This window comes from Melospiza georgiana, chromosome 4 (genome assembly GCF_028018845.1).
Source record: "Melospiza georgiana isolate bMelGeo1 chromosome 4, bMelGeo1.pri, whole genome shotgun sequence".
NCBI classification, from domain to species: Eukaryota; Metazoa; Chordata; class Aves; order Passeriformes; family Passerellidae; genus Melospiza; species Melospiza georgiana.
The window spans coordinates 27,340,550-27,358,771 of NC_080433.1; the positions used below are offsets into that span (position 1 = coordinate 27,340,550).

The 18,222-nt window shown below is 41.5% G+C and overlaps 1 protein-coding gene across 1 annotated transcript; it reads right to left on the reverse strand.

Moving 5' to 3' along the window:
- Nucleotides 1–225: 225 nt before the first annotated feature.
- Nucleotides 226–16,590, reverse strand: NFYB (nuclear transcription factor Y subunit beta). Its single transcript, XM_058023613.1, has 7 exons — nucleotides 16,467–16,590; nucleotides 8,254–8,347; nucleotides 7,641–7,771; nucleotides 5,707–5,904; nucleotides 3,866–3,947; nucleotides 1,556–1,635; nucleotides 226–1,334 (listed from the first exon to the last, which is right to left on the reverse strand). Exons 2-7 carry the CDS (start codon nucleotides 8,345–8,347, stop codon nucleotides 1,302–1,304), a joined length of 618 nt encoding a protein of 205 aa, XP_057879596.1. The 5' UTR covers nucleotides 16,467–16,590; the 3' UTR covers nucleotides 226–1,301.
- Between the last annotated feature and the right edge of the window lie 1,632 nt (nucleotides 16,591–18,222).

Genomic DNA, 18,222 nt, shown 5'->3' on the forward strand with positions numbered 1-18,222 from the left:
TAAGGATAATATATTTATTATCCTTATTAGAAGGATAATAAATATATTACATTTCAGTCCACTGGAAACAGTAAAAATACGGAAGGTCCCAAAATCCAGTCTGAGTAAGCTATTACTAAAACCTTCATCCCTACTCTAATAGGCTAAGACATGGCAACAAAATTACCCATCCAATTATGAAGAAACAGCAATGTTACCAAGAACAGCTCACTTAATATACAGAACTACATTACCTAGGTAGAGTTTATTGCAAAACCAAGAAAGAGACAGCAAACCTGAAGTCTGTCTTCCATTTCAGATTTGTATCACTTAATCAGCTGTCAGCCACTCATGCCCATACACACCCACACAACATGCAGCCCAGACACAGAAAGTCACTACCACTTTTGAGTTTCCACAGGCTCACAAGAAATGTTAAAACATTTCAGTAAAAAATTAAAATGAGATCTTTTACCACAAGGACTATAAAATCCCCCCTACCCTTGGATTTCAAAGTTTGGGATTCTACAAGCCATACATAAAAAGGAGGAGTTATTTCAATAGCAGAAAGACTACCTTAAAAGTATCAAAGTAATTCGAACAAGAATTAATGCAACTGAAAAAAATTTTAAAAAAGAAAACCTGCATTGCTTTCATTAACACTGTTGTAAGCTCTAAACCTCTAAATGTAGTAGAGCATTCATTGGTTTTGATTAACCTTTAATTCAGAAGTTACATTAGAAAAAACAATTGTAGCAATGCTTTTGAGCTGCTAGTTTCATGAGGAAAAAGTCCCTTACAAAATCTCAATAAATAAGCTGACGTGTCAGGTTAGTTGAGGTTGTCATGCAAGACAAGTTACATAACCAAGACTAACTCAATCTTTATAATAAAGGCAACTTGCATTCAAAAATGAACTTTACCCTTACAATTTTATTCAAAGGGTAAGCATGAATTAACCCAGCTGTTCACCTGAATTACAAAAGTAACATGATTCAATATGAAAATAAGAAACTGTCTACAAATCTCTGACAGTAATAAATTGCAATATACAATGCATACAGGAGTTATACAGAGCAACAAACTCTTGTACAAAACAAAAATACTTTAATACCTTTAAAATCCAATTATTTCTTTAAAATCATCATGAAAAAGATTTGAGTCAGAACTCTCACCTCAATTAGTCAAGCTTCTGGTAGCTACATTACAGCTATTTAATATACAAAGAGATAAATCTCTTCACCAGTCATTAAAACTGCCTCTTCGTTAGAGTTGCACAGGTTTTCCGTCTCATGTTCCCAGATGGAAAATTTTCTTCAAAATCATGAGAACTGAATTTGTTGAACACCAGAGATCTAGAGAAAGAAAATTCAAGCTTACATTCCACTGCACATTTTCTGAAGCTGCAGAGCAGTTCAAAGCAAGCAGCCATGAATTCTCAGTGTCAGAATGGCATGACAGCCACCACCAAAGGACTATATAAAATTAATTCTCATCTTTCAGAACAAAGCAGCTGAACAAGTGTTTGGATTTTAGCAGCAGAAGGGAGAGTAGGGGACAAGATACAGGATCATACCTGTTGATATGATGTTGTATAGACCATAACATTCTGCTGTTGGCCATCTGTGGTTATTAAGCCTGCTGGCAACTGGTTAGCTGAAAGAAAGAGCATTTTAAAAACATTAGGCAGGAATGCTTGATATACAGAGCCTTGTTTGATGTGTCTGTCACCATTAAATAACTGTGGTCCACTCCAGGACTACAGAGCCATTAATCTCCTGAGTTACCATCCTACACTGGTAAATTCACACTTGTTACCAAGTGCTACAGGTGAACAAGTTTATTCCCATTCAGAAGAAATAATAAAATCCAACTTGATTTTGTTCTGAGAGTAAGCAGAATGTCCAAACCTGCACACAGGCAAATGGAGCGGAGCTCACTACCCTGACCACTGAAAAGGCCATCTCCAGTGCTCAGTATCCAACAAGCCTGAAGAATTCAGTTGGCTTTGTTTAGCACTTGAGCATAGCCATGTGGGAGGAACTCAATTAAATCATTGTGCTGCTTTATAAATTGGGATCCATCAGGGACTCCATAATACAGAAGCTCCATGGAAGGCAGAAAAGAGGAACAGGAACAGGCAATAACAAAAAATAAAAGGCACTGCCAGAGCCTGACATTGTAGTGGTCGACTTCAGCATGTCCTTTAGGGCACACAGAAGAGCTCTGATTTTGCAGAGGAAAGAGGAGGCCAACAAAAGGAGTAAAAAGTACTTCTGAGATACCAAGAGAAAACACAGGGAGTGATGCCCCAAGGTAGACCTTCACAAATATGCATATTAAGCTCTCACACTCAGAGTAGGTGCCTTACAACTGCTATTTGAAAGCAAAGCAGCACACTGATTTATACTGTAGGTTGTCACTGTAGCACATATTCCCCTAGGACACAAATAATAAGGTTTTGTTCATGTAGTTACTAAATATAAACAAGATGCATAACCAATACAAAATTCTGAAAGCACAGCATAATCCTAACAGTTTTCATTTGAAAGCTGATGTTTGAGGGTTTTGTAATTAGATTTTTGGTTCGTTGGTTGGTTGGTTGTTTTTATTTTTTTTCCTTCCTCCTTCATTGAACAAAATTTCAATTGCTTCAGTTGCAGGCTGAGAGATGCATGAAGATTAGTGAGAGTGGCTCTGGCAGGTCCAAAATTTACTGCTCTTCAATGTGCACATTCCACATCCAACACAGCTTAATGGAGAGACCCCAACCCAGCCCCGGCATGAGGCCACCACAGAGATCTGAGGGTTATGCCACAGAAGCACAGCTATCACTACTACTGCTGCAGTGACACCATCATTCATTCCAGACAGAGCTGCCCCTGTGAAGGGAAAAACCTGCAGCACTTGACATGATCAGTTATTTAACATATTTTTTTTTTAACTTTCTTTTAATACTGCAACAGCTCCTTTGCATCCTTAATCCTGCCAGGACATTTCTAAAGTTGCTCTTTTCAAGTCACAGCAACCTGAAGTTTTTAAGAATCTGAATCTAAATATTAGAAGGGACCCTTGCAATATTTAGATTTAGATTCCTAATTTCCAGCCAGTTTTATAAGCTCCTCTTCCAGGCTAGAAGAGACACAACAAGACTGCATTGTTTTATGCAGCCAAAGTCAAACTGAGAGCAAAGTGTATTTCCAATCCTGAACAGGTCATTTTAGCCCTCAGGCTTTGAAGTTTTGCTAGTTTGGTGGTTTACCAGTGATTTTATCACATACTTAAAAACCTAAAGCTTGTCAGTAGATAGGACTAGAGCTGTGCTTTCTAATTTGTCTTCTATCACGTTCAACACTACCAACCCATAACATTTAAAAGCCAAGGTGGAGACTACACGCAAAAATCAGCACCAACAAAATCAGTGTAAATCCCAAAAAACTGACAGGTTTTAATCCACAGTAAAAGGAAGAAAACTACTCTGAATGCTACACCCTACACCTTCTAGCTGCCAATCTGTGCATTCTTTTGAATGTAAGAAATATTAAGGTCTTTAGAATTAGACAAAGATGATTTTCTTCTCTGCCTCATTTCTCAAAGATGAGCTCCTCAAGTCAGTTTAACTTTTTTCCCCCAAGAGTCTTGCAAGTAGAATGGACGGGGCCTAAATATGTAGCTACTGGGGGGAAAGGAAAAAAAAGGTTTGCACCTTTCATTACAACCTGTGTTTAAGTGTATACAAGGACTAATATATGCATTTATAAATTTTTCACAATTGACATGAGCTATTACTAGTCCAGGATATATTCCTCAAGTAAGAATGCTGCCAGAAGTGCTGTATTTACAACAGCTGTAGTAAGAACATAATACATTAAAAAGTACTACTCACTAAATGCTTCTTCTGTGAGCTCCTCACTTAGACCATCTGCAGTTGTAACTGTTCCCCCAATTCCCTTTTCTCCTTTCATTGCCTAAGAAGAGAGAGCACAAAATAAGCAGAAAAAAAGCTTGAGATTTTTTTCAAAGCCCCAGGAACTCTAGCCAAGGTTTGAAACTTGCAGAAGAGTTACAGTGCAACAGCTGGAGCTTGAAATTCCAAGAACTGTAAAACTCTATGGGATTTGAGAATGTGCATATTACATAAGTGTTTTTCATCTTAACCATACTCCTGAAACAAAAACTTGTCAAACTAGGACTGTGTGGTTCTAAGAAAGGCTTTTCACCTTCTGCAGAAAGTTCAAAATCTGTGGTAATCCAGAAGGAGAATTTACAAGAAATCACAGAGTCTCACCTATCAAGAATGTGCAACATTTGCTTACCAACCACACACAAGCACCATCACCATAAACTAAGAGCTGACATTTAAAACCAAGATTTGGAATTTCTTCTCCCACATCAAGGACTACAGCCAGAAAGGATATCAATATAGAAAGCCAAGGCCCCAAGTCATCTGCATGCAGTTTTTGATGCTCTATGCTATTACATAAGAATGTCTAGAAAAATAATGTGGGCATAAAAAAGATTCTCTGCAACTGCTTGCTTCAGACAAAATACTCAATTACAAAACTGAAGTATTTCACCCTGAAGACACCCTTGCTGGAAAGGAGATTTAAAACTGATGAGCAAAGCTGTTTAACCCATCCATGCAATTAAAATCCAATCAAATTACTCTGCTACCACAGTATCTATAATCTGCAAAACTGATCAATTAAGAATGAAAGTATCACAGACCCACTTCAGACTTATTTGGTAAGAACTGGAACTAGTTAGGGAATACTTGCCTTTTTAAAAGCACATACAGCCCTATCACAGCATGCGCAACTGCCACACAGAACTGGAAAAGGCACATAGCACTACTCCAACTTTATACCTCCTGTTACTCAGTTATTCAGCAAATGACCTTCTGGGAAGGGGAAGCTTCAAGTGTTGTTAGCAAAACAAATACGGTTAGCAAGTCTGAACTAAAAAAATCTTAGGTTTACAAAACAAAGAAACTCAGAAGAGCACCCTTATCTACTGTTCTGGCAATTTAGACAGGAGGAGGCAGACCAGAAAAAAAAATCTCAAGCGGAAGCAACTTCCTTTTTTGATAAGGTCTAAACTGCTGAGAGGAATAAAGTCACTTTCTGCTACAGAAGGGATAAATTAAATTAACTGTTTGGATCACATATCTAGCATGTACTATGTATCAAAAGCAAACTGAGGGACAAGCTAAAATAGTAATTTTAAAAAACCCATTGAAACAGATAGTTTTCCATGTGAATCATTATTCCAACTTGAGAAAAACAGCTTTTTTCTTTTGCAGACCTGAAGTCCAGACAAACAATAGGCATTAGGCCAGTTCCTCAGAGGATGTAGTCAGTACATACTGACTGAACCCAAAGATCAAATTAAACATTCTTAATAGGCACTTCAAAGAGCAGAGCAATTTATGACCACCAATATATTAGAGAATTTGAATAATATTGAATATTGAAGAATATTGAATAAAGTTGAAAGCTTTAACTACTCTGAATCAGCAAGTCTAACCAAAATGTTTACTTCCTCCTTTTTCTCTTGACATCCTCTGAGAGTCAAGAGTCCTCTGGAATGCTTTTAAACATAACATTACTCCCTAACCAAGAGCTGTGAGATACTGTGCAAGTTAGCCATTATACAGTTACAACAACAGAGAGCTAAGGATAAATGCAACCAGGTTAAATAAATGAGCAAATACCCATATATACCAACCTCTCTGAATTTTTGGAGGTATAACTTCAAAGGTTCAACATAACTATCAAACCCCAAGGTAGACATGGCAAAGAGAATATCCTCTCCATTGATGGTCTTTCTTTTCTCTTGGTGACACCTCTCACTTGCTTCTGATGTTATAAAGCTGATGAATTCACTTACACACTCTTGTACACATTCCTTTGCATCCTTAGCAATCTAGTAAGGAAAAAAGTATCACAAAATCATTAATAAAGACATAAGACTTTAAAAAACTCACCACTAACCCCCCAAAGAGTACATAATAGAGGAAACATTCCAAATCCCAATGATAATACCCATTTAGGCAACACCTGCACAGCAAACCACTGGATGTCCTCACTCCTCTACATAAGACCAGCTGCAATGTGATTTTACTCATGTTTTACTATTTCAAGCAGCACAGCCAACTGCCAGGATCTCCTGAAGTCCTAAGTTCTATACAAGCTCTTACACCCAGATGCTTCTTGCTTTGCTTACCTATGTCTCTTCAAACCCGTTCATCACAATGTCACAGCCCACTTCCTCTTCTTTTTAAGAGACCTGGTAGCTCCAACCTCAGTTCATCACATTCCCACCAATTCAGCACTGACAAGTATTTTTATCCTGCCTAGATTCAAGCACTGGAATATACATCTACCAGAAAGCCTTTCTAATGCTTTATTATAAATTTACCAAATAAATATACATATATATACACACATATATACATGTACATATACATATATATACATATATATATATGCTCTGGTATAAATTTACCAAATGAGAACTCAAATGAAGCAACATATGCCCCTGGCAAGAATGAAGTAAGTAAATTTGATTACAGCTTTCAGCTGGACAAAAGTAATTTACCTGACTTAAAATTACAGAAAGTATTACTCATGATTACTTGGGAAGCTGATAAGAATCAGTAAGAAGATTATAATAATTAAGATTCTTATTCTTCACATGAAAAGAACCTAAAAAATTGAAGCAGTAACTGTGTGCAGAGTCTTCACCAGCTCCTCTGATATTTTCAGACATGTAGGGTGAGATTTTCAGAAGTCATCAGTCAGCAGCTTCTCTTGCAGTTTTTTACAAAAAACCATCCTTATTTTTCACAATAGCTCCACATCCCATATGCTAAATTCTAAAGAAAAATCTCATTTTGATCACTAAAAATTTATGACAATATGAACTAGGGTACAGTTTTTCACAGCAAAGTTATAAATGTAACATTCAGATCTCCAGAAAGCCCTGAACACTATGAAAATACAAGCAGAGGCGAGTAAATGATGTCTTGCTTCTATTTAGAGTGATCTCCAAAGAGATCAGTTTTAGCTGGAGGAAATGTTACTGTGGCTGGAATTGTATTGGAATACAATAGAGAAAGAGCAAATCATAGATTTGCTCTTTGCAATGCAAAGATTTAAGATAAACCAGTAGAATGAAGAAGTACTTATACAATCACCAGCTCAGCAGAATGGATTAAAAAGTCTATTCTTAGAAGTAAGAAATAAACAAGGCTCTCAATATCTAGCCTTATCTGCTCCATGATATAAAGCAGACTTCTTATGTCACTTTGGCATTTGGGTATGCAAATATTTGGGCAATGGAAGGCTAACCATTCTCTTCCCTTCAGGATGAGCACTGAATTTCTATTTCAGCCAAAATTTTTCACTTATTCCAAATTTTGTGCACATCAATGAAAGCAGACTAAATCTCTCAAGAGAATTGCATAGAAAATATTCTTAGTGATTGGCTTAGTCTCAATCACCTCCTGCTCCTGGGGCTTTTTCCCCTTTCCTTTATAATGCTTTTCTTCAATAAACCAGCATCATTTGGAAAAATATGTTGTTCTAATCAGCTCAAGTTCATGGAGAGGAAGGAATAAAACTCATTAACACACTTTCTTTACCAGACAACAGTATTACCTTTCCTGTTTGGGGTATGGCATTTTTCATTATCCTTGCCACATTTGCAATTGGAAGATATATATCTTGTTCTCTGAAACTCTCTTTTGAACCGTTTGTATCTTCATGATCATTCATGCTGTCTTCTGTGTCTAATGAAATGAAGAAAAGTTAACAGAAATTATATTTGATAGACAACAGGCAATAATTCAGTTTAAAATCTTACACTGTAGGATGAAGACCTTTGAAAACACAATGTGTTAACATCATAGAAATAATTTTAAAAATAGATGCAACATCAGGGTACCTTTATAAAGATAGCATTTAATCACATTATGCACTGAAGTGTACATGGCTCTGATCAACAACCATTATTAATGCCATGCCAAAATACAAACTGCTTCCTATAACATAAATTTTTTTGTCATCCCCCTAAGGTCTCTGTACCAACATCAAAAAATCCAACTCCCCCCTTCAAACTGTAGAAAATGCTTTATACAGTGAGGCATTACAAAAACAATGGCAAATTCTTAGCCTGAGAGAAGATAGCAGAGAATGATATAAGAACTGGAAGAAAATTTATGTATACACACATATGCAGAGAAATAGTAGCATTTTCTCTCTCACTTCTTACCATCCTGAGGCTGTATGACATAATGACTGCCACCAATGTAATCTCCAGCAATTCCTAACTGAGAAGCATCTGTTGTGGAGCTGTCACCATCCATCTACAACCAGAAGAAGGAAACCTTTCAGGTGCGATTGTTACATCACTAAGTGCAGCTATTACTCAAACCCAGCACAAACTATGAGATCACTTTATACAAAGCATAAATATTTTGCTATTGGAGAACAGCATCCCCACTGTCATTAATGAGTCGTACTGACAATGGAAATAGTTCAACTGTTTTGTGAGGCTTTTCAACAAACTCGGCCAGAGGCACAGGCCATGACAGAATCATTTGGTTTATGTAACACATAGCTCCTGTGAAAGTCTGACCAGAATGTGCAAGGTATCTTGAACAACCCTCAAAACCTACATCAGCCCCCTGTTCACTGAATGCTTTACCTATTAGTTCCTACACAGAATGCATCACTCACTCACTCACTCACTCACTCACTCACTCACTCACTCACTCACTCACTCACTCACTCACCTTTACTCTTCGTGTTGGTTTGTCAAGCCCACTGATAAACTTCTAGCCAGACTGTGGGACCAGCTCCGCATTCTCATCCTCCCTGAGACACCAGCTACTCCTATGTGCCATCTGAGTCACATTTTAGAATTCCATGGTCCTGCCCTGCCTCACTTTCTGGGCATCCTTTGGTGCTCTTCTCTCAAGGTTCTGATGTGGTGGCCAAAAAGAAGACTTCTTCATGACGGTTTGGAGATGGGGGCGGTCACAGTTTAATAGGTAACTTAAAAGCCAGGAGAAAAAGGGAAGTCAAAAGAGCCTGTGCTTCTCTCCTTCTTACTGACAAGCTACACACATGGGCCCTGGAGAGGCAGAACCCAGCTGACTTCACTCATTGACCCCACATTCACTGTATGGGTACCTTGGTGTCTTTGAAGGATCTCGTGGTTGTTGTCAGTGAGACAACACAGAGGGAGAGAAGGGAGGGAGAGAGGGAGAAGCAATGTTGTGATTTTTTTACATCTACCCAGAAATATGAGCATTTAACCTTTCGCTAATCTGCACTTTGCTTGTGGCCACAGGGCTGAGTTTCACTTTGAAACCTTCCAGCAATGTCCAGTGTTACATTTGGCCAGAGATGCACAAATAACGCAAGCGCTGCTCACATTCCAACAATAGCTTGACAGAGCTTTAGGAGCTGTTCAAGAGAAAAAGACTATTCCAGCTCTTCTTCATTGAACAGAATATTACACTTCCATAAAGAATTTCAGGTCCCTTTTGCTGGGCTTTTGCAAACCTCCTTCACTTCTTACACAGTAGCTCTACCCAAAGGAAGGGCAGTATTTTAGGCATCAACCTTCCATGTGCCATCCTTAACATAAATTCACTTTATCCACATTTTGCAGATTCTTTGTTGGGAGATTTAACTTTGCTTTTCAATCTCCCAAGGGGTCTGCAGTTTGCTTTCTCAGCTTACTGTAATGACAATGCAAGGATATCACAATTCTGCATGTCATGATCACCAAAATTGACATTACACATCATTAAGAGAATTGTGCCTCCCTCTCCCTTCTGCACTCTGAAAGAATTAAAATTGCAGTCTGGTAAATCCCAAAAGCTACCTCCAAAATTATGTTAGAGTTTTCTGGTAGTCTTCTCAGTTTTGGCTCTCTGATCACTGATGGAATTTAATTTAGGATCTCAATCTTTACCAGCCCCAATACGAGGTATTTTTATACCTTGATCTTTCTTTCCTTCTCTTTTTTCAATCTTCTGTGAAACATTTCTTCTAAATTATTTCCTTCCTTCAGGGTTGCAATATTCTTCAAATTTCTGACATGATGTGATAACTAACTGGTTTCTGCTCACCTCTCCTGCAGGCTACTCCATCTGAATCTTTATTGCCAAGACCCAGCAACACTAAGAAAACATCTTACTTTCATTAGCCCAGCTTGCTTTCAATAGACAATTCCTGCTTGAATCTCTTTCAAACCTGTGCTGCATCTACAGACATTTTGGTCATATTAAACTAATGCATCCTCAAGGTAATACCTTTGCTTCTATTTTTTTCTGTGCACATATTTCCAGATCTACTTACAGGATGTATTATTTCACCATTATTGGGCATTTGTGTGGACATTTATCAGCACTATGAATGTAAAATAGTGATTAGCAAAATTGACAGGAAAAGGCTTGCAACAGAAAAAGACAGATCTGACTCAGATAAAGAAAACAGGTATTGACAGCTTAACATCAACTGAAATTACTTCTGTTGGTATTACTTGAAGAAAGATTTTTAGCTGCCAGGACAACTTTGGGACAGGAGATGAGGGACAGCACTAACACCCTTCTGCATAATGCTCAGCATAACCAGGTCGTGATCCAGGCCCACAGGATAATTCATGTTGGAAGTGGCTGTGGGAGGTCTCTACTCCAGCCCCTGCTAAAAGCAGGGTCAACTCCAAGCTCAGAGCAGAGCACTCAAGGTTTTCTCCAGCCACATCTTGAAGGCCACCACAGACAGAGCTGGCCCAGCTGCCCCACATGCCTCCTCCAGCTGACCACACTGTGAGGGAAGGAGGGGATCTCAGCACACTACTTCAATCCAAGTAAGTTGATGGAAGAATTTCAGCCAGAGTTGTCATTCAATTCAAATCTAGATCCAGGCATCTGAATATAGCAGCTGTAATTAATGTGCCATCCAAGTCACCCTACTAGTATTTCTTTGAGCCTGATGGATGACAAACACGACCTTGCAGGAAAACGTGGCCACGGCTATCCCAGCCATCTCATAACAAACAGTTATATGCTCACACATTACAGTTTTAATTTCAGGTGTTCAAAACTCCAGTTAATCCCCACATTATCTGACTGTCAAGCTCAGCACAAGTTCTGTAACACATACAACAATGTTCAGAAAACGAGAAAACATTTTCTTCAATCTTCTCACTACACTGTTGCTAATTAATCCCCCTCCTTTAAACAAACAAAAACCCCAAACAACCAATAAAACACTTCCAAAACTATGACACAAACTAAATTCTGTGTCCATGAAGTTGCTCTGGAAAAGGCAGCAGTGCAGTATAGCATAGAAACAACACCTCACCTACACTAACTGCAGTCACTAGGAGACTAAAAAGGCCAACAGTTCTTATATTGGCCCATTTAGTAGGAAGATCTGCTACTTCAGATGGAAGTAGATGCTAGAACAGGCAAAATCCTGGAAGATCTAATCCTAAAAGGTTTAGGTGGGAAAGAACTTTCCTCTCAGATTTTGCTTTAGATTGCCAAATTGTTACAACTTGCTTTAAGGAGAAGTAGCCATTTGCAGATTATACATCACATTTGCATGGCAGTTTCAGCCTGCAAACATTGCAGTGCTTTTTAACACAAGAGCATCTCCTACCTCTGTGTGGCTGCCAAATTGCACGAGGGAGGGCTTCCAACACCTCAGTCCTCCAGCAGCAAGTGCAGTGCATAACTGCAGGAAGCAATTACTACAGGTTGTACATTATCCTCAGCTTCCTGTGCTAGGAAGACAATGAAGCTCCTCCATGGATACACATGGACTGGATGACATGTCAGTCTCTAAAATGACCATGCCACTATCTGATTTTATCAACAACCAGGGAGAGTAAACAAGTACAGGACAAACATTCAGCACTACACAGCACAATTAAAATCTGAATACAGAGCAGCAGCACAATGCTTTCTGTTAGTGGCTTTCTGTTTGTTTTTTCTCTCTCTAATAATAAAAGAATATTACTAGGGATATACATAGTTTGTATATCCCTAGATGCATGGAAATTAACCGAAGAAATATGTTATAAGAGAAACATTTCAAGAGCATCAAAGAAGGTTCAATGATAAGATGCACATGAATGAATGAACACACAGGTTTACACTGACATTTGGTATAAATATTCTTGAGGATGCTTAAAAAAAATTTGCTCCTGTCAGCTGCTCACAACTCAGACTGTTCCTATAATATCTCTGTACTAAACTAATAAAACATCAGTATCTCAAAGTAAATCTTGCATCCTGTTTAATCTTATAAGCTCCCTTAAGACTGCAGTCAATACCAGTGGCTCAGCTAAATTATAACTAAAGAAGAATACAAGCCCAAGCCTGCTAGCACTGAGAAGAGAGGACTAAAACTTAGATCAGTATAAAAGGAAAAACAAAGAAGAAAAAAGAAATTTGAAGAAACATGATTTTTGTTTTCATAACGAGGAAGTTATATGGCAATGACTTACAAACTGCCCTCTTGAAGGGAAACCAAAGGCCTCTTGTGATTTAAGTATTTCATGTGGTATTTATCCACCCCGTCTCCCAAAATTTCTACCCTATGAGAGGGGAGTGGAAAATTATATGCAATGAACTGAAGCACTTGGTACACATTCCATGCAGTCATGTCTGCCAAAGAAGCAGGACAGAAACAATAACTAAAGCTGTAGGTAGTAACCACATCATTCATTTTGCCATACTTTGTCACAAGAGATGTAAAGCGGTGAATCAGTACATAACAGCAGAGACACAAAGTTTTATTCGAGCTTTCTGCACCCTTGCCTCTTAAGCAGAAAGACTTTTCCATTAAAAATGCACCTTTAATTTTCTTTTATTTTTCAGTGACTTCTGGGGATCCTAATTTCCCACTGAATTCCCACCTTCAGGTATTTAAGAAATACCAACTGGTCAATGCATTCACAGGACATTGTTTCAGCAGACACATAAAAATATAATGCCAAACGCCTTCACACATAGAACAAAACCAGATGCTGCACTCTCTCTCCATCTCAGACTTCTCTAATCCCTTACATTCAGTGTTTCCCCCCACAGCAGAGTAACACTGAGAAAAGCAGATTGATGCTGAGAGGACTACAGTGTCACCAAGGCTCATTAGCATCTGGGCTATACCAGAATCCTTCCCCTGGCCCATGGGGAGGAAACTTTCTCTTATGAAATCCAAAAGGGGCATTGCCACCTTTACACCTTCCCACTCCATGTAACAGTCTATCAACTTTATTCTTATCTTAAAAGCCCCAGTGCCACTGACTACAGGCCCCCTTCACGTGGATCCAGCTCTGCTAGAGCAGCTGATGACTCCTTCCAAGACTGGCTAATATCCACAAGCACTGTTAGCTGCAATATATATGGCTGGACTAAAACCTCATGCATTTTCACATCGAGAGGGTCAGTGATACAGAGCAAGCAGGAGAAATCCAGTTTCCACACTTTCTCTTTTTTGGCAGTAGAAGAGAGAAGCTGGAGGAGAAAATAAGATGAGCAGAGGAATGGAGGCAGTTTAATTGCATTTGCAGAAGCTGGAAAAGGAAAGCAGTGCTGAACACACTGCACCAGCACCTCCTTCCTTCAGCAACCTCACTGAAATCCCCATATTACCTTTCAATAGTACTTTTGATACTTTTCTAGTATTTTTTTGTAAAAAACTAAGATTATCTGTTTATTAAAGCAGCAATCCATAAATCCTGTCTTTTTCCTTTTAGAAGTTTGGTAACATTTTTAAGTAGGTAATTTTTCCTTTGTTGAGGTAGTAACTCAAGTATGCCAAGCAGCTTTTTTCCTCTAAAGCAACAGGGCAAGTAAGAGTTTTACAAAACTAGTTCAGACCAGACCGAACTAGCTTCAGACCAGACTATTTTCGGCCAAAACTGTTGAATTTGCTGACACTTGCTTTTATTCTACCAATGTTATTTACCCATATTGTTTAGTATGCATATATATATAGTAATGTTTTGCTCTTTTTACAAGCATCCTGCCAATAAACATCAATTTTCAAAGACTAAGTTCCATCAAAACACTACTGCAAAACTCTGTACTAAGTCAAGTTTCTTTCTAAGCAGAATTTTAAAGGTGGAGCACCATTAGAGTTATATTTGAAAGCACTAAAGGAAGAACCTTGCAAACCTTTTTTAAATGTTGACAAAACAAGGTATCAGACTTTCAAAGTTTCAGTGTTTAATGTTTCATATCTTGACATTATCTTAAACATTATATTTCATTCAATTTCTGAACATTGCCTCCCTTCATCTAATTGTTACCACAAAAAAGAGTTAAGCTTTGTACTCTGTGGCGGTCAAATCCAGAAGTCTAAAGAGTAACACCCAGTGCTTCTAACTTCTCCCAATATAATGCCATAGCTGTAAATCCCAGCAGCCAAGACCATGTATAACCACCTGCTCAATGCATAGCACAAAAGCAACTCACACAGGCCTCAGAAAGGTTCAGATTGAGCCATCTTGGGTGTCCTAGAGAACTGAAGATAGATCTTGCCTTTACATTGCAACTGTCATGCCACAGGTCACATAATCAAAGATAAAAAGAAAGCAACCACTAGCTTATTGTTTAGGAACAATATGTTAATGATTATACATAGATTTATTTTCTCCATTCCTGCAAGCCAATTAAAGCCAGACACTAAATACTGCCCAAAGTGGCACCTGCCATTTTCCTTTTTCCAACCATTTTGCCAGAGCTGCTTTTGAGAAAGTTGATTTTTTTTCTTTCATTGACAATAACTGCCATCCACCAAGATGCCAAGGAAAAGTTATTACATGTAATAGAGTCGATGAATGGGCTAAAATACAGATTTCTGTGCTCCTCATTGCCTAAAAATGTCCAGATCATTGTTATCATTAATTTTGCCATCCCAAAAGCAACCCAACCACACTAGGTAGCTTTTACCTGACAGCTCTTTTCAGAACAAATCTTTTTGGTTAAGCCTCAAAGAAATTGGTAAAGCTAAACCTGATTTTCTACTGCGGTTGTACTGCAGAATATATATCATAGCTGCAGAAACATTACTAGAACATATGAATTTTTGTGGTTTTCCAGTATGATTGTCTATAGGATTGTTGTTAATATGTCGACGGTACTCTTCAGGATCACCAACTACATAATTTCCGGAGGTAGCACAGTGGCTAACACACAGAGGTCTGCCCAAGAACACCTCCCACACACCGAAAAGTTATGTAGACATTGATAATGGCAGGGTCCCGTCTCTCTCCCATCTGTCATGTGTGTCACAGGACAGCCATCCAGGCAGCCACCCAGCTGCCTCTCCGCCACTGCAAGCTGCTCGATCCCATTTCCTGATTTCATGCCCTTCAATGATGCAAACGCAGTTAGCGCTGGGGCACAAAGGGGGAGGGGGAGGAGGGACGGGGACGACGACGACACCTTCCTACTTATACCAACAGCCTCTGAGCCTTCCGGGCACCCAGCTTAGATCTGTTCGAAAGGTAACTCGTCTATCGTGACCCCTTATTTACAAATGGCACAAGACGACGAGTCCTAAGTTAATCACCAACTTTATTGTTGATCACGCTGGCTGTGATTTCCGCGCTGCCCGCACCTGCCCGGGGGCGGCCGGGCGCCTCTGCCGGGCCCCCGTGCAGCCCACCAAGGCCTCGCATTCCCGCCCGCACTGCCAGCCGGTCACCGGCACCACATCCCGGAGCCTCACCCTACGCTCCTCATCCCTGCAAATACCGCCAAACCCTTCAGGAAATTTCGGTCCCGATAACGGCGCCGGGGGTACCGGGAGGAGAGCTCGGGCCGCTGTGGCACCGCTACCCAGCTCACGGCCCGGCTGGGGACCGTGGGCGTGGTGGGGGCCACGGCCCCTCGCTCCCGTGGCGAGGGGAGGGGGTTCGGTGGGCGGACACAAAAGAGCGCCGAGCCCGCTCCGCCCGGCGGGGTCGCCACAAAGCCGCGGCCCCGGGGCGCAGCGAGCGCGGCTGGCGCGGAGACGGAGAGATGGCGGGAGGCCGCACGCCCGCGAGTACCCGCCGCTTCTCAGCCAGCGGTGAGGGGTGTCGGCCGGCCGCAGGGCAGCTCCGCCTGCTGCCTCCACCCCTGCCCTAGGCCGCAAAATGGAGCCGTAGCGGGAAGGGCCCCGTGGAGAGAGCGGGACAGCGGCGGGGGCAGCCGCCCCACCGCCCCTGGCGACACCCCCCTCCCTGCTTGCCCGCCCGTTCCGCTCCCCTCCCCGGCCGCCCACCCCGCTCGGCTCGCCGGTCGCATAAAGCGACGCGCGGCCGGTGCGGGGCCCGGGGCGGCAGCCCCGCACTTCCTGGTGCCCGCGGCGGCGGCGTGGCGGCAGCGCCGCGGCCCGGGGAGGGAGACGGACATTTCATTCGAGCCTGCAGTGCAACCGGTTACCAATCATTGGCCGGAGCCAGGCACAAACCTCCAGTGCGGCCCTGGTTGGCTCCCTCCGCAAATCGGCTGTTTGGTTGGACGGAAAATGGCTGCGAAGGAACCAGTCCCAGCGCGGAGCCTCGCTTCCCGCAGCCAGGCTGCCCTCCCTCCGCGCCGCCTCCCCGCCACTCGTGTCGGCTCTTCCCTCAGCGCGCCCCCTCCCGCCGGGCCGAGCCTCCCCGCCTCCTTTATGGAACGTCTGGGCCGGGGAGCGCTGATCCCGCCCCCCCACCCGCGCGGGGCTGGGGCGCAGCGGCGGCCGTGGCTGCCACCGAGGGCTGTCCCTGCCACGGGGCTCGGTCCCGCAGGGCGGCTCCTGGCGATTGTATAGAGGGGCCTCTGAGCAGGGGCAGCTCGTCCTGTGGCGTCGGTCTCACAGAATCACAAATGGGTCAGGTTGGAAGGGACCACAGTTTGACAGCTGGTCCAACCTCCCTGCTCAAGCAGAGTCATCCTGGAGCACAAGCACAGGATTGCATCCAGGCAGTTCTGAAATATCTGCAGTGAGGGAGACTGCAGTCTCCCTGGGCTACCTATTCCAGTGTGTAGTCACCACACAGTAAAGAATGTCTTCCTTATGTTCAGATAGAGCTTTCTGTGCATCAGTTTCTGCCCGTTGTCGCTTGTTCTACTTGCTTGTTACCATCAAAAATGCCTGGCTTCATCCTATGACCCCCTCCTTCCAGATACTGATGGACATTGATGAGGTCCCCTCTCAGTCATCTCTTCTTGAGGCTGAACAGGCCCAGATCCTCCAGCCTTTCCTCATAAAAGAGATGCTCCAGTCCCCCAGTCATCCTTGCTGTCCTGGGAGATGGGGGCTGGGGGAGAGTGGCCAGCTGTGTCCCAGTGGCCTTGTCCCTGGCCTCACGCCCCTGCTGCCTCACCAGTCTGGTGTCTGTTGTCAGCAAGGCAGGCACCATTGTTGTGAGAATTCCTTAGATCTATTCTAATCTGTCTTCCACCTGCATCAAGATTTACCAGCTGAGAGAAGAACAGGTTATCTCCCCAATGACTTCCTACATTTTGCGCAGCCTGAAAAAGAGGAGGATGGCTCATGGAACATAGGTCCAACCAACCATTTCATGGAATAGAACCTTGGGTGAGGGGATCTGTGGGTGTGTATAACTTTCCCCTTTCCCCGAATAAAGTAAAATTTCACTGGAAACCAAAAAGGATCCTTTCCCCCTGGTGATACAGGGCTTAAAGAGAACATTTTTCTTCCATTTTTAGGCTTTGTTTTGAAGAAATACAGGCAGCTGAGTGAAGATATTAGTTGGACTGACTTCTCCACTGAGATTTATAGGCCTCTCTTGTGAAGCATTTGTATGAAACACTTCATAATCCCTCCATTAATTCATAGTCCCTTCATTAATTAGAATCAGAAAGGGCCAAAGAGCAGCCAAAGACATTCCACACATCTGCCACCAACTCGTGTGTGTGCAATCTCTCAATGGAGGTAATAAGAATATTTTTGGTTTGTGCAATTCTTAATAACCTTCATTATTTGAAGGTCTTAAGTATTTTAACTAAACTAGTATGAAACATTTCACAGTAGTTTCTACTAGCATCCTCTTCTGGTTAATATCTGATAAGCACAGTACATGCATTTCCTAACTCTCTTCTGGTAGTGGGGTTTACACAAAGCAAAACTCATTTCCACATGGTTTCACATAACAACATTAGTTTCACGTGCTTTGATATATCATAAAGATTTCGATTCACTCCAAATGTCCATGTGTTTG